Here is a 20,781-nt window from a genome sequence, read left to right as displayed (position 1 = left end):
TCATCTATGAGAATCACCATCAATTTCTCCCACCTGATCATCCTAGATATGTTGCCCCTTGGAATGAAGTCCTCCCACAATCACTCATCGCGGGAGATTGGATGAGAATTTGGGACGGTTCCACGACTCCTCCACCACTTGGCATGAACCGGTAAGGGTTTGTAACTATTGTGTGCTATATTGGCTGGAAATAAAGATTGCCCGCTAACACTTTATTTTGTTTAGATACTCCATCTTTTATCGTTTACCATATTGGTCCCACCTCAAGATCAATCACCTGCTTGATCCCATGCATATCTTCAAGAATGTGACATCTACCATTTGGGAGCATTTGAATGGGACACGAGATTCCGTAGACATAAGGGAGGATCTACGTACCACAGGGAGGATGCACGAAGCTTGGCCACAAGAGAGACTAAATGGGCATGTTTTTTTACCTCGTGCACCGTGGAGGTTATCAAAGATAGAGATGGCGATGGTGAAGCGCGCTATTACTACAATTCGTACTCCCACCTCACTCCCACTGGATGCATGAGGTGTTTGAAGGGAGCCTTTACAAAGAGCAAGAAAAGAGGTGTAGAGCAATTATATGGCTTGAAATCTCATGATTGGCACAAGATGCTCCAAGTAAGTATTTAATGTGCATAATATCTTTTTCCTTTCAAATTTGTGAGTGAATAATTATAAGCAACTAATCAACCACCTCCTCGTGGGTTCAGTTCATACTACCTACTAGCATTTCACGTAGTGCATCGAGGGACGTGAAAGATTGTATTTACAAGATGGGCAAGCTTGTGAGGTACTTTACATGATACAAAATATGATGCGTATCAATGCTCCATGCAAGGTGTTCATATTGCTAATATGCTGTACTTTTTCATTTCTAGGTATGTGAGCTCAAAGGAAATAGATCCCACCATGCTTGACAATGCTCGAGTTATGTCAGTGGAGGTGGTTTGTTTAGTGGAGGAGACATTTCCACGTTCTATTCTCACAAGCCAACTACATCTTATAGTGCATTTGGTGGATGAGATTGCTATATGTGGTACTATACATGCACGATGGTTGTTCTTCCTCGAGCGCTTCATGAAGACCTTGAAGGGCTTCGTGAGACAAAATGCAAGACCTAAAGGTAGCATGGCTGAGGGTTGTTGGTACAAGAGTCACTTGTATATATTTCTGAGTTTCTTGTTGATGTGGATAGCTCTCTCCCCTCGGGGGGGTCACTATGTATAAACCCTCTATATCACGTGTGTTCAAGGCCTATATTTAAAGTCCCTTATCTGTAAAAAATTTCATTAATAAAATGTACCCCTTTTCTATATAAATCTGTAAATTTTTTCCAAAACTATTTTAAATAGTCCCTTATGTATATTTATTTCTGTAAATTTTAAAAATAAAAAAAATCCTTCTGTTGAACTTACGTGATAGGGTTACATATGATGAGTGACCCCCCCGAGTCTCTCCCACGACTATGGAGAGATGATGAAGACCTAAGGATGACCTCTATTGTGCCTCAAGGGAAAGGACACAACAAAGTAATAGACACGGAGTTGCATAATAGTATCAACCTCTATTGCGTGCTTAATAGTGATGTGATGAAAAGATGGGTGACAAGATATGAGGATGCAAAGGCAAGAGGACAAGAAGAAAGGGCCCTCTTTTGTACACACCACGGATCTCGTGTGCCATACCCTCAGTATCTAAGAGCACTTCCAAAGGATATTCATGTGGATTGGCTACTTGATGAAATGGAGAAAGCAGAGAAAGACGAGGGGATGCATATCACAATGGAAGAATGGGAGTATGCTAGGGGATGCATGAGCAAGGTCGGTATATAGAATGTTATGCATAAGTTAGGAGCTTTCAATAATTTAGATTGCTTATTTAATTGATTTTTTCTTGGTGTAGTGCACTATGTTCAATGCTATATGGTGTGAGGGTAAGCATTTTCGAACACAACGGATTGATGATAAGAGAAACACACAAGATTGTGGCGTCATTGCTAGCTTTGAGGGAGCCAATGGAGCCATGGATGATTATTGTGGCATAATCCAAGATATTATTAAGCTTGACTTTCGATGCTTCTTTGTGTATGTTTTGGATGTAAAGTGGTTTAAGGACGTGGTGGAAAGAGGCCCTAATGCAACAATCAAACGCCATGCAAGTGGCTTTGTAACTATTGACTCCACAAAGTTTTGGCAAAGTAGGAAGGACACTAGTACTACCGCAACAATGTGAACAGGTACTGTGCACACATATAAAAATACTTGCTTTTAAATATTTGATGCAAGAAAAATAACATGATTGTATTTGTGTTTGAATTAGGTTGTCTATCAACCAATGGATAATAATAGATGGTGGCATGTCATACCTATTATGCCACGTTCCAAAGTGATGTGTAGTACATTTACTAATATGGAGCGTATGGAGGATGATCATGGCCATGGACGTGATGATGACCGTGATATGAGAGAGGAGGATGATCATGAGAGAGGAGATATAGATATTGAGGCCATTACCCGTGAGGACGAGCCTACCATTGGTGATGCTGATTTCGATGAGCACATGAGTAGCACAAGTAGTAGTGGGTTGAATGTATTTGTAGATCTAAACACTTGTTTGGATTTTGAAGTAGATAGTTTGGCAAGGGTTGATCTCATTGAGGATGAGATTGAACCGTAGCCCATTATTGATATTGGCAAAACCATTTTACATATTGTCTCATTCTCCTCACCTCACTTAATTCTTGTATATGTGGGCTTGCAAAAAAGCATTGATGTTTTTGTTAAAATTATGTGCTTTGGTAATCATGGGCAATGTTTGGAAAGCGATGATGTACACCAAAATCTCACTTTCTGTATTCTCTGGTTTGCATCTAAATACACATCATTCCCAGTGTAAACGTGCAAATAAATGTGCTAATACACGCACAAATAGACGCACTGATAAACACCATGTTAGACGGGCCAGTATTTTCTCAGTTTAGACGTGCAAATAGACATGTTAATACATGCGCAAATAGATGTGCTGGTAAACGTAATGTTAGATGGGCCCGTATTTTCTCAGTTTAAACGCGTAAATAGATGTGTTAATACACACACAAATAGACGAGTTGTTAGACACGTTATTAGATGCACCCGTAATTCCTCTACTCAAGCAACGCCTATAGACGCGCCCGCTATTTTGCACGTCTACCAAGCGCGTCTATAGTTGCTTTGTGTTGTTGTGCCTTAGAAAGTACTAGCAGCAAGCTATTCAAAGATCCAATTAGAGTCTATTTTGTATTTCAATTGATCCCATCTAGTGGAGTTAGGTCTAAAAGGTTTTTAAGGGTTAGAACATCCCTTTGTAAAAGGTCATGTACATTTGCAAGAAATTCAAGCTCCTACTTTCCTCCATTATGTGTGCCTTAGGGTTTGTGATTGCTTTTACTTTCACCTATTTGTTGTTGTTGTTACACCTTTACATCTATTTATGGTGTGTGGTTTGAGTCTTTGAGCACCTCATCAGCATAACACTTTGTACCCACAACACTTTCGATGAGCTTTTGGTGCCATTATGAGGATGGAATGCATGCTTTATTTTGTTATGGTCCTTTTTTTGTATCATCTATTGCCCAGCCATCAACAAAGTGGTTGGGCTTGGAGAGGTTGAGGTTGGATAGAGAAAAGATAACGTTTAAGTAATTTTAGGCATTACATATATGTAGGTTGCTTGGGGATGATGTAAATTAGTTCTTAAGCCAAAAAAAGGGACCAACTTGAAAGAAAACAACAAATTAGAGTAGGAGAAAGTGGGAAAAAGTGCCAAAAATGTCAAAATTTGTCTAATTTCTCGGGGGGGTCACTCATCATATGTAACCCTATCACGTGAGTTCAACAGAAGGATATTTTTTATTTCTAAAATTTACAGAAATAAATATACATAAGGGACTATTTAAAATAGTTTTGGAAAAAATTTACAGATTTGTATAGAAAAGGGGTACATTTTATTAATGAAAAAATTTACAGATAAGGGATTTTAAATATAGGCCTTGAACGCACGTGATATAGAGGGTTTATACATAGTGACCCCCCTGAGTCTAATTTGTTGTTGTTATTTGCATTTCAAGTTGATAGATAGTAGATCAAACATCCCAAAATATCACAATCTAAAGAAAAACACCAGTGAATATTAAAATTTTCAAAAAATAGTTATGCAATGACAACTTGCGAAACTCGAATAACAAAAACCCCACACACAAACCTTGATATATTTATGGTAGATCTTTGAGCTTCCACATGGATAACTAAACTTCTATGTGTAAAACTTGAAAATTCCACTTGAGATTAACATTTTACTTATTGTAATTAATTTCCTCCAGCCACCCTTTCAAACCTTCAAATCCATGTTTCTTGTCTAGACATTTTGTAGATTCACACATGGATTTCAAATGGCCCATGAATTGATCTATAGAGATGTACAACCTACATATAATGAGACAAAGTCAATAATAATCACTACTTTTTCACTTGACCCATAATTCAAGTCTATTTCAATGGACACCCTTTGTGAAATTATGCTTGAGTCTATTTGACTGGACTAAATTTGCACTTGATCCATAATCCGAGTCTACTTTATTGGACTCCCTTGCAAAATTATGCATGAGTCTTTTACCCATGAGAAGCTGAAATCCCACCAAACATGACCAAAAATAGGAAAAAAATGCACTTAAGCATTCCGAAGTGTAGGTAATTGAGACTCAATGGAACTAAGTTCAAACCTAGACCAAAGAAATTAGTGGCCCTTGGCAACTAATAGTCAAGCAATTTCTCCCCCACGCATGGTGACCTAGTATAGGAAGCTATGAGAAGAAGAAAAACTTGATTTCCTCCTCCAAAATTAAGCAAAGAAGATTGCACATGTTGTGTAAGATGATCAACAACAATAGGGTATTGGGAAGCAAGGATTGAGAGCTCCAATGCCATCGATAGTACTACCACAAAAGGAAATTTGAGAGTGTGCAACTAACCACCTAGTTACACAAGGTGGAAGGTTCCATATCTAAAGTTATTGATTGCCTATGATTGATTCTTTGCTTTTACAATGATCTTTTCAATTCCATAGCTTTGAATCACATGAATTGTCATATGTAGCGAGATACTCTCATAGAGTATACCCCTACTATGCATGACAACGACCAAGTAGTTCTAGACAATGACATATCAAATGATAACAATCTAGTATTTAATGACATATCGAATGATATCAGCATAGTGTTTGATTTGTTGCATGATGTTTTGGTTGGTATTCGGTATTTCATTAGTTTTTAGTGCAAGATAAGCATGCTCAAATTCTTCTCATGCTTAAGGAACTTTAAAATAATATGTTTGTTCCTTCTCAATCCACTCAAATTAATATCAATGTACCATGCATGATCCTCGACCCAATGGATTAGGAGATATCATTCTATCTTCAATAAACCATGTAACCAACATCTTAAAAGATTAGGTGATGATTCTAATGGTCTAGCATGAGTAAGGAATTCCAAGAATATCTAGTAAAATGTTAAAATTGTAAAGCATAACATCTTAAAGTAGGTGGTCTACTAAGTCCATTACAGATTCCTAATGGCAAGTGAGAACGTATATCAATGGAATTATGGTGGGATTACCCAATATCAATACATCCCATGATTTGGTTTGGGTAGTCGTGGATCGATAAACTAAAATGGTTCAGTTTATTACGACAAAAACAATGATGAAGGCATCAAAGTTAGCATGGCTCGTCATAAATGATGTCTATTGCTTATACAGACTCCCTACCGATATAGCCGATGATTGAGGGGCATAGTCATTTTTTGTGAGTAGTGTTCAATAGATTGGAGATTGGATACATTGTTAAGTGTGAGCTCATTTGATCATCCGCAGAGTGATGGCTAGATGATATGCTATGTGCTTACATAACAAGAGCCAGACCAATTGGGAAGGTTACCTATCCATATTCGAGTTTGCTTATAACATTGCCAAGCACTTGGCTATAGGATTTAGTCCATTCATGCCCATGTATGGGTTTCAACCTCGATCTCCCCCATTGTACTCTAGAAGGAAAAGGTCCCAGAAAGCAAAGGATTTCCTTTTAAGGTCTTAATGACATGTTGAAAATTGTAAAGTATTATGTAAGAAGAACACAATATCATGCTAAAAGCCATGGCAAAAGTTGAGGTGAGTTATCTTCAAAGTCGAAGATCATGGCTACTTAAACATTCCTCAACATTCAAAATCTCTAAAGAGTGAAGTAGTCGCAAATTTTTCATCTCGATATTTCAAAGCAGTCACAATACTTAAAGTTGGAGAAGTAGCTTATGAGCTAGCCCTCTGCCTCCAAGTTGCACAATCCATCTAGTCTTCCTTGTGAGTAGATTGAAGAAGGTACTTGGTGTTGACTACAATGTTGTTGACATCAACATTACAGTAGAACTACTCAAACTACCACATTTATCACATGAGCTAAAATGATATTTTCCTTTTAGGAGAATCAAACTAAACATTCAATGAGACATAAATGCTTACTCAAATGGGAAATAGTCCCAAAGAAGGTTCTACTTGGAGAAAGGTAAGCACTATCTAAACAAAAGGTTTCTGAAATTTTTTTTTGAGGACAAAAACTCTTCAAGGGGGGGGGGGGGTAAATGTTACGCTAATGGTAGGACCATGCTCATAGAGAGCTAGACCACTAGTGTATTGTGGGGTCACAACCTATGACCACTAGGCGAGGTTCAATTGAAGCTTGTATGGTTGGTCATAAGTTATACACACTAAGGTAGTTTTTGCACATGACACATCAAGTATAGCCTTGCCAAGTATTCCCAGTATGGGTGTAGGCTATACAAGGCAGGTTAAGCCAAGTATGGCTAAAGCATTAAATATAGAGACCTAAAAATAGGCCCCCACTCGACTATATAGTAGTGTGGTTGGGTGGTGAATCCTCAAGCTCTTAGTCTATCTATTCATGTGGTTCAACTTATGCCTTGCACTTTGCCTTATGAATCCCTTCAATGTTTTAATAAACCTTCAAGGAAAAACCTCCAATGACAAAACTACTTAATGAAACCTCTTCTACTATGTGTACAAGTGAGTGGAGCTAGATTGTGATAATGCTCAAGGGAAAATGCTTCTCAAGCAAACACTATGCATCAATGATGGTCACCATATCTTGATCCTAGTTATCCTACACAGGGTATGATTTCATATAGGATTCTCCCATCTAATTTCCAAAATGCAACATCCATTCTAAGTCTCAATGGAGGAAGAGTGGTAGGAAGATACAGTTTGAAAGGGTCAATTAGGCAAGGCTACCCTTTGGCACCCTTGCTTTTTTCTCTAGCTACAACCCCCTCATGACCCAAGTGAAGCAAGCCCTGACTTTAGGCAAAGTCAAAGCTTTATTGTTGGCTGTAGGGGGACAATTGGGGATTCATCTTTTTGTTGATGACATGTTCACTATTTCCCAACAAAATTGTGAGAGTACTACTTTTTTGTTGGAGCTAGTTAATAAATTGTCTCACCTCTAGGTTTGAATGTAGCTAGGCCAAATCCTTTGCCATGAGGACCAATGTGGATCAACCCATCACATTGGCTCACACGGCTAGACATGCCAAGTGATTCTGTATTTGGGAGACATAGCAAGTTTTGAGATCTTGGTGAAACATATAGTTTATTGGTTCAAGGAGCAAATCAGGTAGAATCTCCTCCAATGAAATGGGCTCCCACTCGAGTGGAATGCCAGACTACTAGTCCTAATCTAGATCGTGTCGGCTTCTACAAACATATGTAGCCTCGATTTGAAACTTTGGGAAGATTGATTGGCATGAATAAAAAAGAGTTTCTATTGGTGAAAGGGCATGGAAAAAAATGTTTGCATTACATTGCTTGGGACATCATTAAGTAAGGGAGGTTTAGAAGTCCATGCTATAGCAATTGGGATCCCCTATTTAGCCTGAGGAAATTTAAAAATCAATAGCATTCAGTACGAGTGGAGAACAACAACAAATCTTACATGATTGTCAATCTATTTTTTCAAGGAAGATGAATAGATGTACAAAAGGACACGTTAGTCTCCTACTAGCCACTTCTCCAATTGGACTACACTTTGTATTGCTTTCTTAACGAATTTCTGCTCTAGTGACTTTTCTGATCTAATTGTCCACGAGCTTAATAATCTAGAGATGGAATGGAATGAGTATGTGTTTGAGCTTGTGACTGCTGTCAAAATTTTGGTGGCTCGACTACTTAGTGACCTAGGGGTTGTGTTGGTCAAGGGATGGGATATGCGGGCTCTTCCCTCCTCTACTCAAAGGAAGATTTGTGAAGCCCTCCCTCAAAGTGCTAGGAACAACTCCAAGATATGGCTAACTAAGTGGACAATGCTCCACGGCTCTCTAAGCCTGATCGACTCCCCACCTCTCTTCTCCTAGATGAAGTTGCTCAACTGCACCATGAGCTTGAGGATCCCAGAACCCTCTTCCCCTTCATGGTGACATCTCAGCCCTTCAGTCGTGGAGAAATCTTTCGTTAAGATTGCACATGAACTAGCTTTCACCCCTCCACTTGAGGAACTCCCTCCTCCTTCTTCCCCTTCTGTCTCTTCTCCATCCACTTCCCTTCTCTCTCCAAATCTTAACGAAACCCTCTCTACTCTTCTTGTTCAATTTCCCCTCTCTCGATTGTGTGCTCTTAGGGCTCAAATAGCCCTATTAATTTAGGTTTGGGGTTGTTCCCCCAAAAATTTGGGTTTAGGGTTCCTAAGCCAAAATAAAGGTATGGTCCATACTCTCAATTCTCCCCATTGTTTGCCTTCATCTCTTATTCAGCCTCTATGGACTCCATCCTCTACATTGTCTCTCTGGATCCATCTTCACCAACTTAGGTATGCTTGTAAGCACTTCTCATGCAATCATTCGATGTTGCTTTCGAAGTTCCATATGTTTGTTCAAAATTTCCTTTTTTTTTCAAGAGATTTCATCCCCTCTTTCCTACTAGGAATCGGTCATTTGTCAAGAATCCCATTTTTCACTAAAATCCCACCTGTTTTTTGCTAAAATCCCCCACGATGTGTGAGAAAGCACCCATCAGGCCACCCAAAGGGGATTTTGCCCAATAAAAGCCCCCAGTAGGCAGCCATTAGGGGGCTTTCACTAGGTGAAAGCCCCAGAAGGCTACTTGGGGGGGGGCTAATGGCTTCCTGCTAGGGGCTTCCCTTTGGGCAGCAGCCTGCTCCCCAACCTTCTCATCCTCACAAAATACCCAATTTTTGTTTGCACTATTACGATTATATTTCTATGCTTTCCTTCCACGTATACCTTAGACAAAGTAGAAGCTCTACAAACATCAAAAGACATCGAAGTGTCTTGCACATATGCCTCTCTATCTCTCAAGTCCCCACCTCTCTATGTCAAACATCTTGATTGAAATCTCCGAATCCAAATATCTCACCATAGCAACACTTGGATATGTCACAAAGAAGAGTTCCTATGTTACATAAGTAACACCCTTCTGTTCTGACTATGATCTGCCTCCCCCTCTTTTAATCATTTCTATAGTCTTTTTGCAAAATGACCAAACTGTCACAGTAGAAGCACTTCTATTTATTTTGCTTCCTATTGTTGTCTTCTTTGGAAGAGTCCACTCCATCATAAGTCTTTTTTGTCTTGGTTTTGCCCTTGTCGGGCTTACCCTTGCCCTTGGCTCCTATCTTGAGCTATTAAGGCTTTCTCATCGACACTTTCGTATTTCTTTTTTCGACACAATAGAGGCACCTAGTCCTTGAAAGTAATTGGCATCTCCCTTTGTCTTGCAAACATCGTGATAACCCCGTGTTAAAGAAATCACTTAGCTCCGGGGGATGTTCTTCAGCAATAGCCTAGCCATCTTGGTCAAGGTCTTGGTCTAACCTACCATGGCCAGTTGATTCCATAGAACCTTAATCCGGCACTATCACTCCTTCATCCATGCCCATGCCATAGCCTAGCAATAGCCTAACCATCCTGGTCAAGGTCTTGGTCTAACCTACCATGGCAAGTTGGTTTCATAGAACCTTCATCCTGCACTGTCACTCCTTCACCCATGCCCATGCCATAGAGCTTTGTCTCAAGACCTAGAATTCTTGCCTCATTGTTGAGCTCGTACATATGATCCATGCCTCGAAAGAAGTGTCTCCCATTTGTTTATGAGGTAGTACTTCATCTAGCATAGTTCCCACAATGATCGCCAAGGCTTTCGAATAGAAAATCAACCATTCTCTCGATAACTTTGGATGTGGTGGTGTCATCACCACAGTAGCCGTTGTTGTTGCCCGAGGTGGAGTAATTGTTGCCTGAGGCTTCAAATCTTCCACAGTGGCAATCTCCCATGATTCGTTCAATATCAAGCAGCTCTTCACTTTCATCTTGCACAATGGATAGTTGGTGCCATCCAACTTCCCTATGTCTCTAAAGTTTAGGATCAGGTATCTAGTCACCATGGCAATGAATGGAAGTGTTAATAGGGTAAAGAGTAGTATACTTGTTTGAACCCGAGCCTCGTATTTGGGTACAATCCTTTAGACATGGAAAGACTTTCCCAAAGCATATGAATCAAGGTCTCCTCATTAAAGTCTCCCTACCTTTGAGCTTCACATATGGTAAACTTCCATCACAGGAGCACCAACCTTGCTTTGACACCATGCTAGAAAATGGCCTTGTGCCGATGTAGCAAAAAGTGTGTGGTGCTCTGGACTAATCACATAGCAATGCTAGCATGGAATTCAAAGTTTTGTAACTTATGTGTACCACACATATAGATGTGCATAACATTAATTATGTCATGCACAAGACAAATATAGAAGCAATCAAAGATGTATTTCCATCGACTCAAAACTAGACAGGTAAAATACAAAAAGCCGGTTCATCACATGTATGCCTAGCACCTCTAGATCCCCGAGTTTGCATGCACCTCAAGAGCTTATGTAGACTCTCTATCCAAAGATGTAGATTTGTCCAGTTTGCTATCTTGAAATAGGACCCAACTAGATTAATGGAAAGTTCAGTCTGATCCCAATTAGCTCCCAAATCACCTCTTGTATGTTGGCCCATTTGGTGGTGGTGGTGCAACTCCTTTCTACTCCTAGATCTACTTCAGATGTGCCCCTCTATATATTGTTCCTTCAGCCCAAAAGTGTGCTCCAGACTTACCCATCTCTATTGGCAGAACTCTCTCCTACAAGTACCAAAGTCTGCAGCCAAAAATTATGTCAATATCGCTTTAAAATGAATGGATGAATAGGCCCCACCCCAAAGGTCATCTGGAAAATTTGGTCGACCCCTTTCACTGCCCAACTTGGCTCTGGATGAGAGTTGTCTAGGATCTCTACCCTAACAGTTGACCCTTCTGACCAACCTCCTTTCCATCCAATTGTAGAATCAATGGTCCCATCTCATGCCAGATTTGATGTCCACCAACATGAAAACCACACCTTGATAGTATGCGCATGTTCCTTGTGCTTCCAAGTCATTTTGACTCAAGAGAATTGGGTACCATTAAAGAGGCCTCATTTATATTAGTGTCTTTAGCTGAGAACCCATATGAATTTAGGCACCCACGAGTATTAGTGTCTAAGATCTTTGTCTCCTCAACTACCCATCTCTCTATGTCAAACGTCATGATTGTAATCTTTGGATCCACATGTCTCACCTCAACAACATATTTGAGGAGCCAGCTATAAGAAAACAATATGTCTGTGCTCAACAGATAACACGATCTCGTATGCAAGAGAGAAAAGCTGATAGTATGGAGAATCAAAACTTTGATTACTATAGAACTGGTACAATAGATGGTGCTACCTCCCAGCCATGCTCTCCTATGTGAGAAGCTTCGATGCCGTGCTTGAAACAGTAGAGGATGGAGGCTGGATGCTAAGGAATCAGGGTTGTTGTAGCTGGTGACGATTATGGGCTTCACGGGCTTGCTCTTATATAGCCACTAGTCGTAGTCGGTTAGACCCAGTCGGGAGACCAACTCAGTCAGCCCAAAATAGCCACGTGGAGGTCGGTCTCGAAAAAGGCCACCAACCACTCATTAGAATGGTGGCACAGAATAGAGCAACTGACCTACGGCTACCGTTTGGCCCAGAGCCATTCAGGATCATCTGGGCCCCCAAACGAACCCCGCAACTCGAGAGTGGGCTGCCCCAGGAAATGCTCCATCTACCCTCAGTGCAGTCAGTCATGGGATGCCTTCCCACACTTGCATGTAGCCTAGTTGGCAGTGTGCCAACTCTATTTGAAGTCGTCCAGCCATCAGGCCACACTTGGCCCCCATCTGGTGTCCAAACCAGGACCTACCAGATAACCTAGCTTCTCAAATGCCTTCTCCTCATATGGGGGGCTGAAAGTAGAGTTAGTTGGTTCCCACATAGTTACACAAGAGTGGAGCATTGATATCTAACACCAGCTAGAGTGGAAAGCGAAGAACAAGCCATTTCCTTTCATATATATGCCTCAAGAAGTAATGGAAAAACATAGATGGCTCCCTAGAGTGTTGCTCTGTAGAGGTCACGATGCAGTAATGGCAATATAGTCACGATGCATTCTAGCAATAGAGTCCCTAAGAAAAGAATTACCCACAGCACTAGGAGATAACTACCAAGAGATGGATTTGTTCTTAAAATGTAAGGTTGTTGTGAAGGAAATGGCAACATCACAACATGGAACAACTTTTTGTCTTTCTATTCCAATTGCCTCCTTTCATATGTAATAGATTACCCTAGGCTGAGTATCCCATACCACCTCCTCATCACTAACAGTTCCATGACCTTAAGCTTCTCTTCTAAATTCATACCAATCGAAAGAATCCTTGGTATAATATAAATTGTGCCCACACTTTGTTGGAAATGTAGGAACTATGACTGTGTAAAGAAGGGTAATAAGTTCATGTCTTAGATCAGCCCATGGCCATCAACTCTAAATGATTAAGACCCCTAGGATCAAATACATGGTTCTCATCCTCTATCTCATCTTCCCTTAGAACCTTTTGTCCACAATCATGATGATTTCTTATTGACTTGGCCTTATATGACTTGTTGTGGTCCACACTCCACTTCTCTCCACATCTGAAGCAAAGTCCCTTTTTCCTCATCTCACCCATTAGAGAATGGGATAACTCTTTTTGAACCTCCATCTTTTCCTCACCACCACCCAAAACTGTAGGTTTGTTTTCATTGAATGCTTGCAAAATACTAATGGTTGTAGACGTCATAAACAAACCAGACCTCCACTTAGTGGCAACTTCTTCTGATATCTATGTAGGACACTTTGATCAACAAGGCATCCATGTTTTAACAGTTAGGTGATGATTCCAACTTGGTAGATGGAAAGCCAGCAACAGAATCAGCATCTTACTTTAAAAATGATCTAGAGACAGTTCCAAATGAAGAACAACAAAACAAGAAATGAGCAACAATAGCCTTTAGATATAGTGGCATGAAGGGTTTGACAATTTAGGGCATCTTCTTAAGCCAGCAACAGAATCAGCATCTTACTTTAAAAATGATATAGAGACAGTTCCAAATGAAGAACAGCAAAACAAGAAATGAGCAACAATAGCCTTTAGATATAGTGGCATGAAGGGTTTGACAATTTAGGGCATCTTCTTAAGTTCATTCTTATATGTGACAGTTTTGGCAGTTTCAATGTAAAGACATCACTTGGTGCTTATCAAAGTGACCCTTGTGTATTGGTGACCATTAGTCCCATGGACTAGCTCCAAGATCCATGTGAATGCAATAGGATGTACAATAAAAAATCACGTGTAGGAGACGCGTGTTACTCTTTGTTTTATACAAGTGCTTAGAGTTTGACTATTTGCTATATTTATGAGGCAGAAAGCACAAGGTTGATGAGTTGATAGATGTACAGTTGTAGTTCCATGTATAGTACAAATGCTTTCTGTCAAGCTACTTAAGGAGGCTACAAAAACTCTATGGCATTTATGAAATGGTTGGTTGCCAAGCTGTCCTACCTAATTCTATCCAGCAGTGATGTCTATAGGTTGAATCCAGAGTGTAGCAAGAAGTGTAGATCATAAAGCAATGAATCATGCTTCCTAGTTTGTGCATGCAGAGTCTTTGGCCTATTTTGTGCATGCAGAGTCTTTGGTACTTTATTTAATGGAATGGAGTACTTTGGCTAGGTTTTGTATGGACATAGAAATCTGAGAAGTCCAGTGGCTAGTTATGCTATGAAGATGAAGAAAGAAATAAGGAAGATGGTGACCTACTACCATAATTGTAGGTGTGCAATCAGCTCTAGAATCTATTGTGAATGTTTAGAATAGTTTGTAAATACTTTCAAATAGCTCTTAGCACCTTATTAGTCTCTCTACTTTCAATTTTCATGAGTCCAACCAGTAAAAAAGTATGCTAAAAGTTGAAATACGAGTGTGGAGCACTAGTGGCAACTAACTCAACCAAACAAGGATAAGTCGAGGTCATAAAGGTGGGAAAGTATATCTTGCAATGCAGGTTGTAAGAGAACACTCATTCACATGCTCTTCACATGTTGTCATCATTGTAGTATGCATTCCGGCCAACATAACACAACTCAAGGAAAGGACAACACCAATGCACACATAGTTAGTTCACCATGCCGGGGTAGGCACACAGAAACAAGGGAATGGTTATCATCCAAGGACCTACCACAAGGGAAAAGCTTGGCAATCACTCTTCTGTGATACGGTGTAGATGATATATCATCAACTGTCACCACAACATCACTACATGTAGAATTGCATATTAATTGATGAAGCTCCAAGTAACCACATAGCACCGCCATGTGCTGCAGAAGTACTAGGCATGTGCTTGGAATACTATCACCTCCTGCAAGGTATAAAAACCCAAAAATCCACAATGCATCCTAACACACCATATGCAAATTCCCCTGAACAAAATGATCATATAATGCTAGAAACCCACAATCATGTTGTACACAAATGCAGAGAGAATGCTGCCACATAGGAACATGCAATGCAATCACAGTCAACAATGTCTAATGCAATGGAAAAGGCAAGTGCATATGGGGGATAGCCTTTTGCCCCTTCAACCATATAAATTGGCTTTGTATAGTCATGCCATTTCAGAGATGTTGCACTTTTCATGGCCTATCTGGTTGGATTAAACAATTTGGCTTGTTTTGGTTGATGTAACTACCCACGCCCCTTGAAACCTTGACCACCACTTGTAGTTTTGGTAAATAGAGGTAGTGGATAGAGCCTATAGAATGGTTGGGATTTTTGACACGCTCGGTATGGCCGACTCATGGCCGATCGACGAGTATCAACTTGTGGGGTGGGACTTCCACCACTTGTGACCCCAAAATCCCTACCCTATGCAGACTAAATTGATGTCTCATTGATGTCCTATGCACATGATTGGAATGGAAACAACAACCTTACTATGACATGCATGAGGAATTTGGAGGCATGCCTCGGTTGTTGTCGAGAGAATAGAGACAAGCTTTGTCATGAGGATAGAGAAAGGTTATTTTACACCACGGATGTGATGCGGCATTCATGGTGACCTAGTGCTCTAAAAAGTTTTCTCTTTAAAATCCCCTTCAAATTAAGTGTAATATTAAAGTCCACTTGGGTTTCAATTCGAGAAAGGCCTAGAAGTTATAATGTAATCGGGATTTATAACTAAAATCCTTAAATTCAAACCGGAAAAATTAAAGGCAATCTTGGAGATTTTCCAATTTAGATAGGGAAAATTACACTTTAAACGGGGGCTAGTGATGACAAGTAGTTGTCACCGACCATCAAGTACTGCCCTGACCTAAAAAGTATAAATGGATTTCCCAGCAATGAAGCAATAATTTATGCACCCCACAGCAGGAGCCCAAAAGTATCCTGATGAGGACACTATTCAGCGAGCACGTCGCTTTAATACAGAGAATAGCAAGGAGTTCTAGGTTCTATTTCTATAACTTCCCTTTGCTTTGCTGGATCTCTCACTGTGATACCAGTAAGGTATTTCAATTCTGGTTTCTGTAGGTTATCCCGCCCTGCTTGATATTCTATTTGTGTGATAACATATCATGGATAAAAAATTGCGGAGAAAGTGCATTAGTTGTAACGCTAACGTATCATAAGTGGATCGCTAATTAATTCAAACTGACGTACTGCAGATGGATACGAGCTAGCTGCACAGTCGCAGCTTCTCCACCGTTGGCCTTGGGCTTCCAGCATATTCAGGTGAAGTTTGGCGAGTTGGGTTAAGCTTTATATGTGATTTTGTTGGTAATCTGGAACGTTGAATCACTGAACGAGAATGTTTGAATATTGCGATCGTACGTACACATGCAGTCCGTCCTTGTATCATTGACGGAGGAGATACAAGGATTGATTCAAACCGTTAAAGAGATATTTCGATCAACGAAGGACGGAAATCCATCGGTTTCTGCTTATGGTACTGCGTGGGTGGCGATCACACCAGCTCTTGATGGGTCTGCTGGCCCTCAATTTCCCAAATGTCTTGGATGGATACTGCAGAACCAGCTGAAAGATGGTTCCTGGGGCATGAACGGCGACGTTTTCCTTGCCTCTGATCGAATCTTAAGCATACTGGCATGCGTGATTGCGTTGAAAACATGGAGTGTTGGCGATGCGAACGTTATCGCAAAAGGTTTTAATGAATGTCTGCAAATTCGCTCATCGTAGATGCAGATTTGCAATTGGCGTGAAGGAATTAGACTAATGATCATCACTGAAATGCCAGGTCTAAAGTTTCTGGAGACCAACATGCCGGAGGAGCTGGATCTTTGCTTAACCACGAGCTTCAAGATTGTGTTCCCAGCTTTGCTCGAAAAAGCCAAAAGTATGGGAATCGAGCTTCCATACCAGTTATCTTTTACTGAGAATCTGCAAAAGGAGCGAGCTACAACATTGAAAAGGTGGGTATATTATTAATGGATAGATCAGCTTGTTGGGTTTGTTCTATGGTTACTTGTGAACTCCTTGTAGAGAATGCGTCACCGATCCTCTTTGGTATGCCACTAGATAGGTCTTGTCAATGCAGGCTAAAACACGATTCTGAGAACGGATCATATCCAGCAGCAATTTTGCAATGTTTGGAAGGGCTTAATAAGGAGCATGTGGAATGGGAAAAGGTTGTAGAGCAACAAGAGAAAAACGGATCCATCATGTTCTCTCCGGCCTCAACAGTGTGTGCTCTTATGCACACTGGAGATGTCAAATGTCTCGAGTATCTCAACAAAGTACTGGCGATATTCGAGAATGCAGGTAGCATTAAAGGATAAGCATGGAATTTGACAATCATGCTGAGTTGAATCTGGAAGTTGGAAGAGAATGCAATATTTGAACTTAGTAACGTGTGCTTTGGTTTTGATCCAATTTGCGCCTTGCTTGGCAGTACCGTCTGTATACCCAATAGATTTGCGGGAGGGTTTGTGCATGGTGGATAGAATGCAACGACTCGGAATATCACGTTATTTTGAGTCAGAAATAGCGGAGTTTCTAGAATACCTTTACAGGTTTTTGGATCTATAATCAGCTCTATTTGTGAATCTTGTCGTTGGTGAGTCTCCTCACAAGTGTTTTATTCTGCATTGATTTAAGAAAACCTTCAGATTTTTGCATCAGACATTGGACAAGCGATGGAATAGCATGGACAAAACAAGCATCGTTCCAGGATCTGGATGATACTGCGCTTGCATTTCGCCTCGTTCGATTAAATGGATACAGCGTTTCTCCAGGCAACGAGGCTTTCACATCCACTCTACCTTAAATTTAACTTTGTTTTTTTTCTGGCACATTTGACAGGGTTGATTGTACAGCTAGTGACTTTTGATGTCAACTAAAGTTTCACACTTTTTTATGCAGATGTCTTTTACCGATTCAAAAAGCCCGATGGGACGTTCAGCAGTACTTACCTTGCTGATCAAGATGATGGTGAGGGCCACCCAATCTCTAATATGTGTGATGTGTTAAAAGCCTCCCAAATTTCGTTTACAGGGGAAACAGTCTTGGACGAGCTCGAAATTTTCGCCAAAAAGTTTTCACTCGACAAATTACAGTCCAACAACTGCAAAACATGGGATTCACCAGTCTTAATGAAGGACCTTCCGAAAGAGGTAGCATAACTTTCTCCCGCAACCCAATTCTAATTTCTCATTAACACTAACTTCAACCCAGTTCCATAGTTTGTAAATTCGGATTAGAACCAACTTCAGTCTTCTACCCAGCTACTAACACAGTCTTGCTCTCATCTTAGAGTCACGCTATGATCACTTCCATTCATTGTAATAACATCACCTTTGCCTACTTTTGCAGGTTGAATATGCCCTCAATTATCCCTCTCATGCTAGTTTGCAACGGCTTGAGGCAAGGCATTATCTTGAATGCTATGGAATGAATGATGCTTGGATCGGAAAGACACTATATAGGTGATCAAACGTTGCTATAATCCAACTTCAACTTGGAACGTACCCTTTCTCGCTTGCTCGACGTCGTGTTTAAAATCATCATTAGTTTTTTAAAAAAAATTCATTTACACTTGTTTAATAGCATCCTTATTCCAATGTTACACAGAGGCTTCCAAATGTCAACCATGTATCTATTCTGAACCTAGCAAAGGAAGATTTCAAATTTTGCCAAACAATTCTTCAGGCAGAGCTTCAACAATTAGCCAGGTGTGTGTTGGATCCAAGATACTTAATCTACAAGCAATTGGAGTATTATAGATTCCACAGAAATAGCTTCAAAACTTATTATCTCCCTCCATATACACTTATTTCACCAAGTTGTACTCATTATGTGTCCTTATTACAAACAGGTGGGCCAAGGATTGCAAATTCTACAAGATTGACTATCCAAGGCAAAAGACAACAGAGCTATATTTTGCGATAGCAATGACGATGTTTGAACCTAAATTGAGTACAGTGAGATTAGCATAGGCAAAGTGTGCAATCCTTGTTATAGTTTTGGACGATTTCTTTGATGTAGGAGCCAATTCCGATTAAATAAAACAAATCCTTGAAGCTGTAAAAGGGTAAATTTAGTTTTTATCAGTTGCATCATAGAGTGTGCTAAGTAGTTCCCCTTTTTGATTGATTAAAATAAACTTATTTATAACAAAAATTTTGGTTTGCATTTTGGAAAAAGAAGGAATCCTTGGAGTGTGTAGTAGGGTGCAAGTCCTAGCCACATGATGGAAAGGGTAGGAGCTCGGAGATTTTAATTACGCAACATGATGTTTGCTAGATTCACACAATATCGTATTTATGTTTGGAACCACCAATTGAGTTGGTTTTATTTATCCACCAAAACAAAAAATATTGCTAGAATACTACCCTGTACTAAAAAATCTTATTTTGTGATTGATTAGTTGGGATCCTCTTCTCATTAGGAGTTGTTCAGAGCAAGGTCACATTCTATTCATGGGTTTTTATAATACAGCAAACTCTATCATCCAAGAAGCATGTGGAGCACAAGGACGAGACATTAGTTCTCATATGAGAAGGATGGTAAGTGGGTCTTCAAGATGACAATGCCTTTTAATACCTTATTTTAAGATATTTTCCAAGCCATGAAATTGAGGTCACAAAATTAGCCTCATACAAACTCTCATGATTTGATTTTAAAGCACTATTAAAGACTTATATGAGCAAAATTTATCCTCGGAATTCATAAACTAAATGGTAACATAAAGGCAAAGGAAGAGTACAAGCCTAGCCCCTCTAAAAGAAGCAACATCTTATTTAGAATTTATATTTCTTATCATGCTTACTAATCATTGATCTATATATTGGGCATTTCAGTGGGTAGATATTGTCTACTCGCATTTCAAAGAAGCAGAGTGGGTTCGATTGGGCTATTTGCCTTCACTTGAGAAGTATATGGATGTTGGGGTGATTTCTATAGCAGCAAAATCATGTTTGCTTTCCTCCATATTTTTAACGGGCATAAAAGTGACTGATCACTACCTTTCTCATAGCGATTACAAAAGTGTCATACGTTTAGTGTCAACGATTTTTCGACTATAGAATGATGTCCAAGGTTATGAGGTTAGAATTCTTTTATTTCACTATCTATTGTGGCATTCATATACTTGTACATAATGGAAAGTATTCCTATGCATTTGGTAGCTCTATTGTTGATTTGGAAGAACTTATCAATACATCTGTCGTTGTGTAGAGAGAGTCTAGTGAGGGAAAATCATCAAGTGTGGTTCTCTACCTGCATGAGAATCCAGGAGCAACCCATGAAGAAGCTTTGAATTATTTCAAGCATGTCATAGACAGAAGCATCAAGGAGTTGAGGCTTATCCTTTTCATGCAAAAGGGTGTACCAAAGGTATGGAAGGAATTGTATTGGAACATGGTCAAGCTTTCGAGTCTCTTCTTCCTAAATACAGATGGATTATCATCACCAACAGCAATGAAGAAATATGTGGACAAAGTACTATTTAGCCCAGTGTTGTAGGTCCCAAATGAAGGTTAGTGAGAGAAATCTAGGGAGCAAAAAAAGAAGCAAGCATTCCTCATTTGAAGTAGCTCATGGGGAAAACATAGACAAGTGCTATTGAATTTGACTATAGAGACATTCTATCTTATTCTTTCTTTTGCACACACAAAATGGCAATTCAAGTGTTTCCTACATTACAAGATCATATTAATAAATAATACTAGATCAATTAAGACGTTGTGTACAACTTCTATTTTCAATCTTACTATGTAGAATTACAAGCAAT

At 39.8% G+C, this 20,781-nt stretch overlaps 1 protein-coding gene across 1 annotated transcript; it reads left to right on the top strand.

The window, feature by feature from the left end:
* Window positions 1–16,370: 16,370 nt before the first annotated feature.
* On the top strand, window positions 16,371–20,513 carry LOC147889273 (copalyl diphosphate synthase 1-like). Its single transcript, XM_087392027.1, has 9 exons — window positions 16,371–16,695; window positions 16,789–16,963; window positions 17,089–17,312; window positions 17,443–17,563; window positions 17,673–17,785; window positions 17,913–18,163; window positions 18,363–18,413; window positions 19,850–19,939; window positions 20,226–20,513. Exons 1-9 carry the CDS (start codon window positions 16,371–16,373, stop codon window positions 20,511–20,513), a joined length of 1,638 nt encoding a protein of 545 aa, XP_087248153.1.
* Window positions 20,514–20,781: the final 268 nt, after the last annotated feature.

Source organism: Dipteris shenzhenensis, chromosome 20 (assembly GCF_047967505.1).
Source record: "Dipteris shenzhenensis isolate YYH24624 ecotype China chromosome 20, Dip_SZ_1.0, whole genome shotgun sequence".
Classification (NCBI taxonomy): domain Eukaryota; kingdom Viridiplantae; phylum Streptophyta; class Polypodiopsida; order Gleicheniales; family Dipteridaceae; genus Dipteris; species Dipteris shenzhenensis.
The sequence above is the reverse complement of the archived record's forward strand: the minus strand, read 5'-3'. Positions and strand labels throughout refer to the sequence as shown.

Bases quoted from the DNA above. Each gene is read 5' to 3' on its own strand.
- LOC147889273 (XM_087392027.1), top strand. From the start codon at position 16,371: ATGCAGTCCGTCCTTGTATCATTGACGGAGGAGATACAAGGATTGATT. The intron at 17,313-17,442 runs GTAGCATTAAAG...CTTGCTTGGCAG, and splicing joins GGCGATATTCGAGAATGCAG to TACCGTCTGTATACCCAATA. The intron at 18,164-18,362 runs GTAGCATAACTT...CTACTTTTGCAG, and splicing joins TGAAGGACCTTCCGAAAGAG to GTTGAATATGCCCTCAATTA.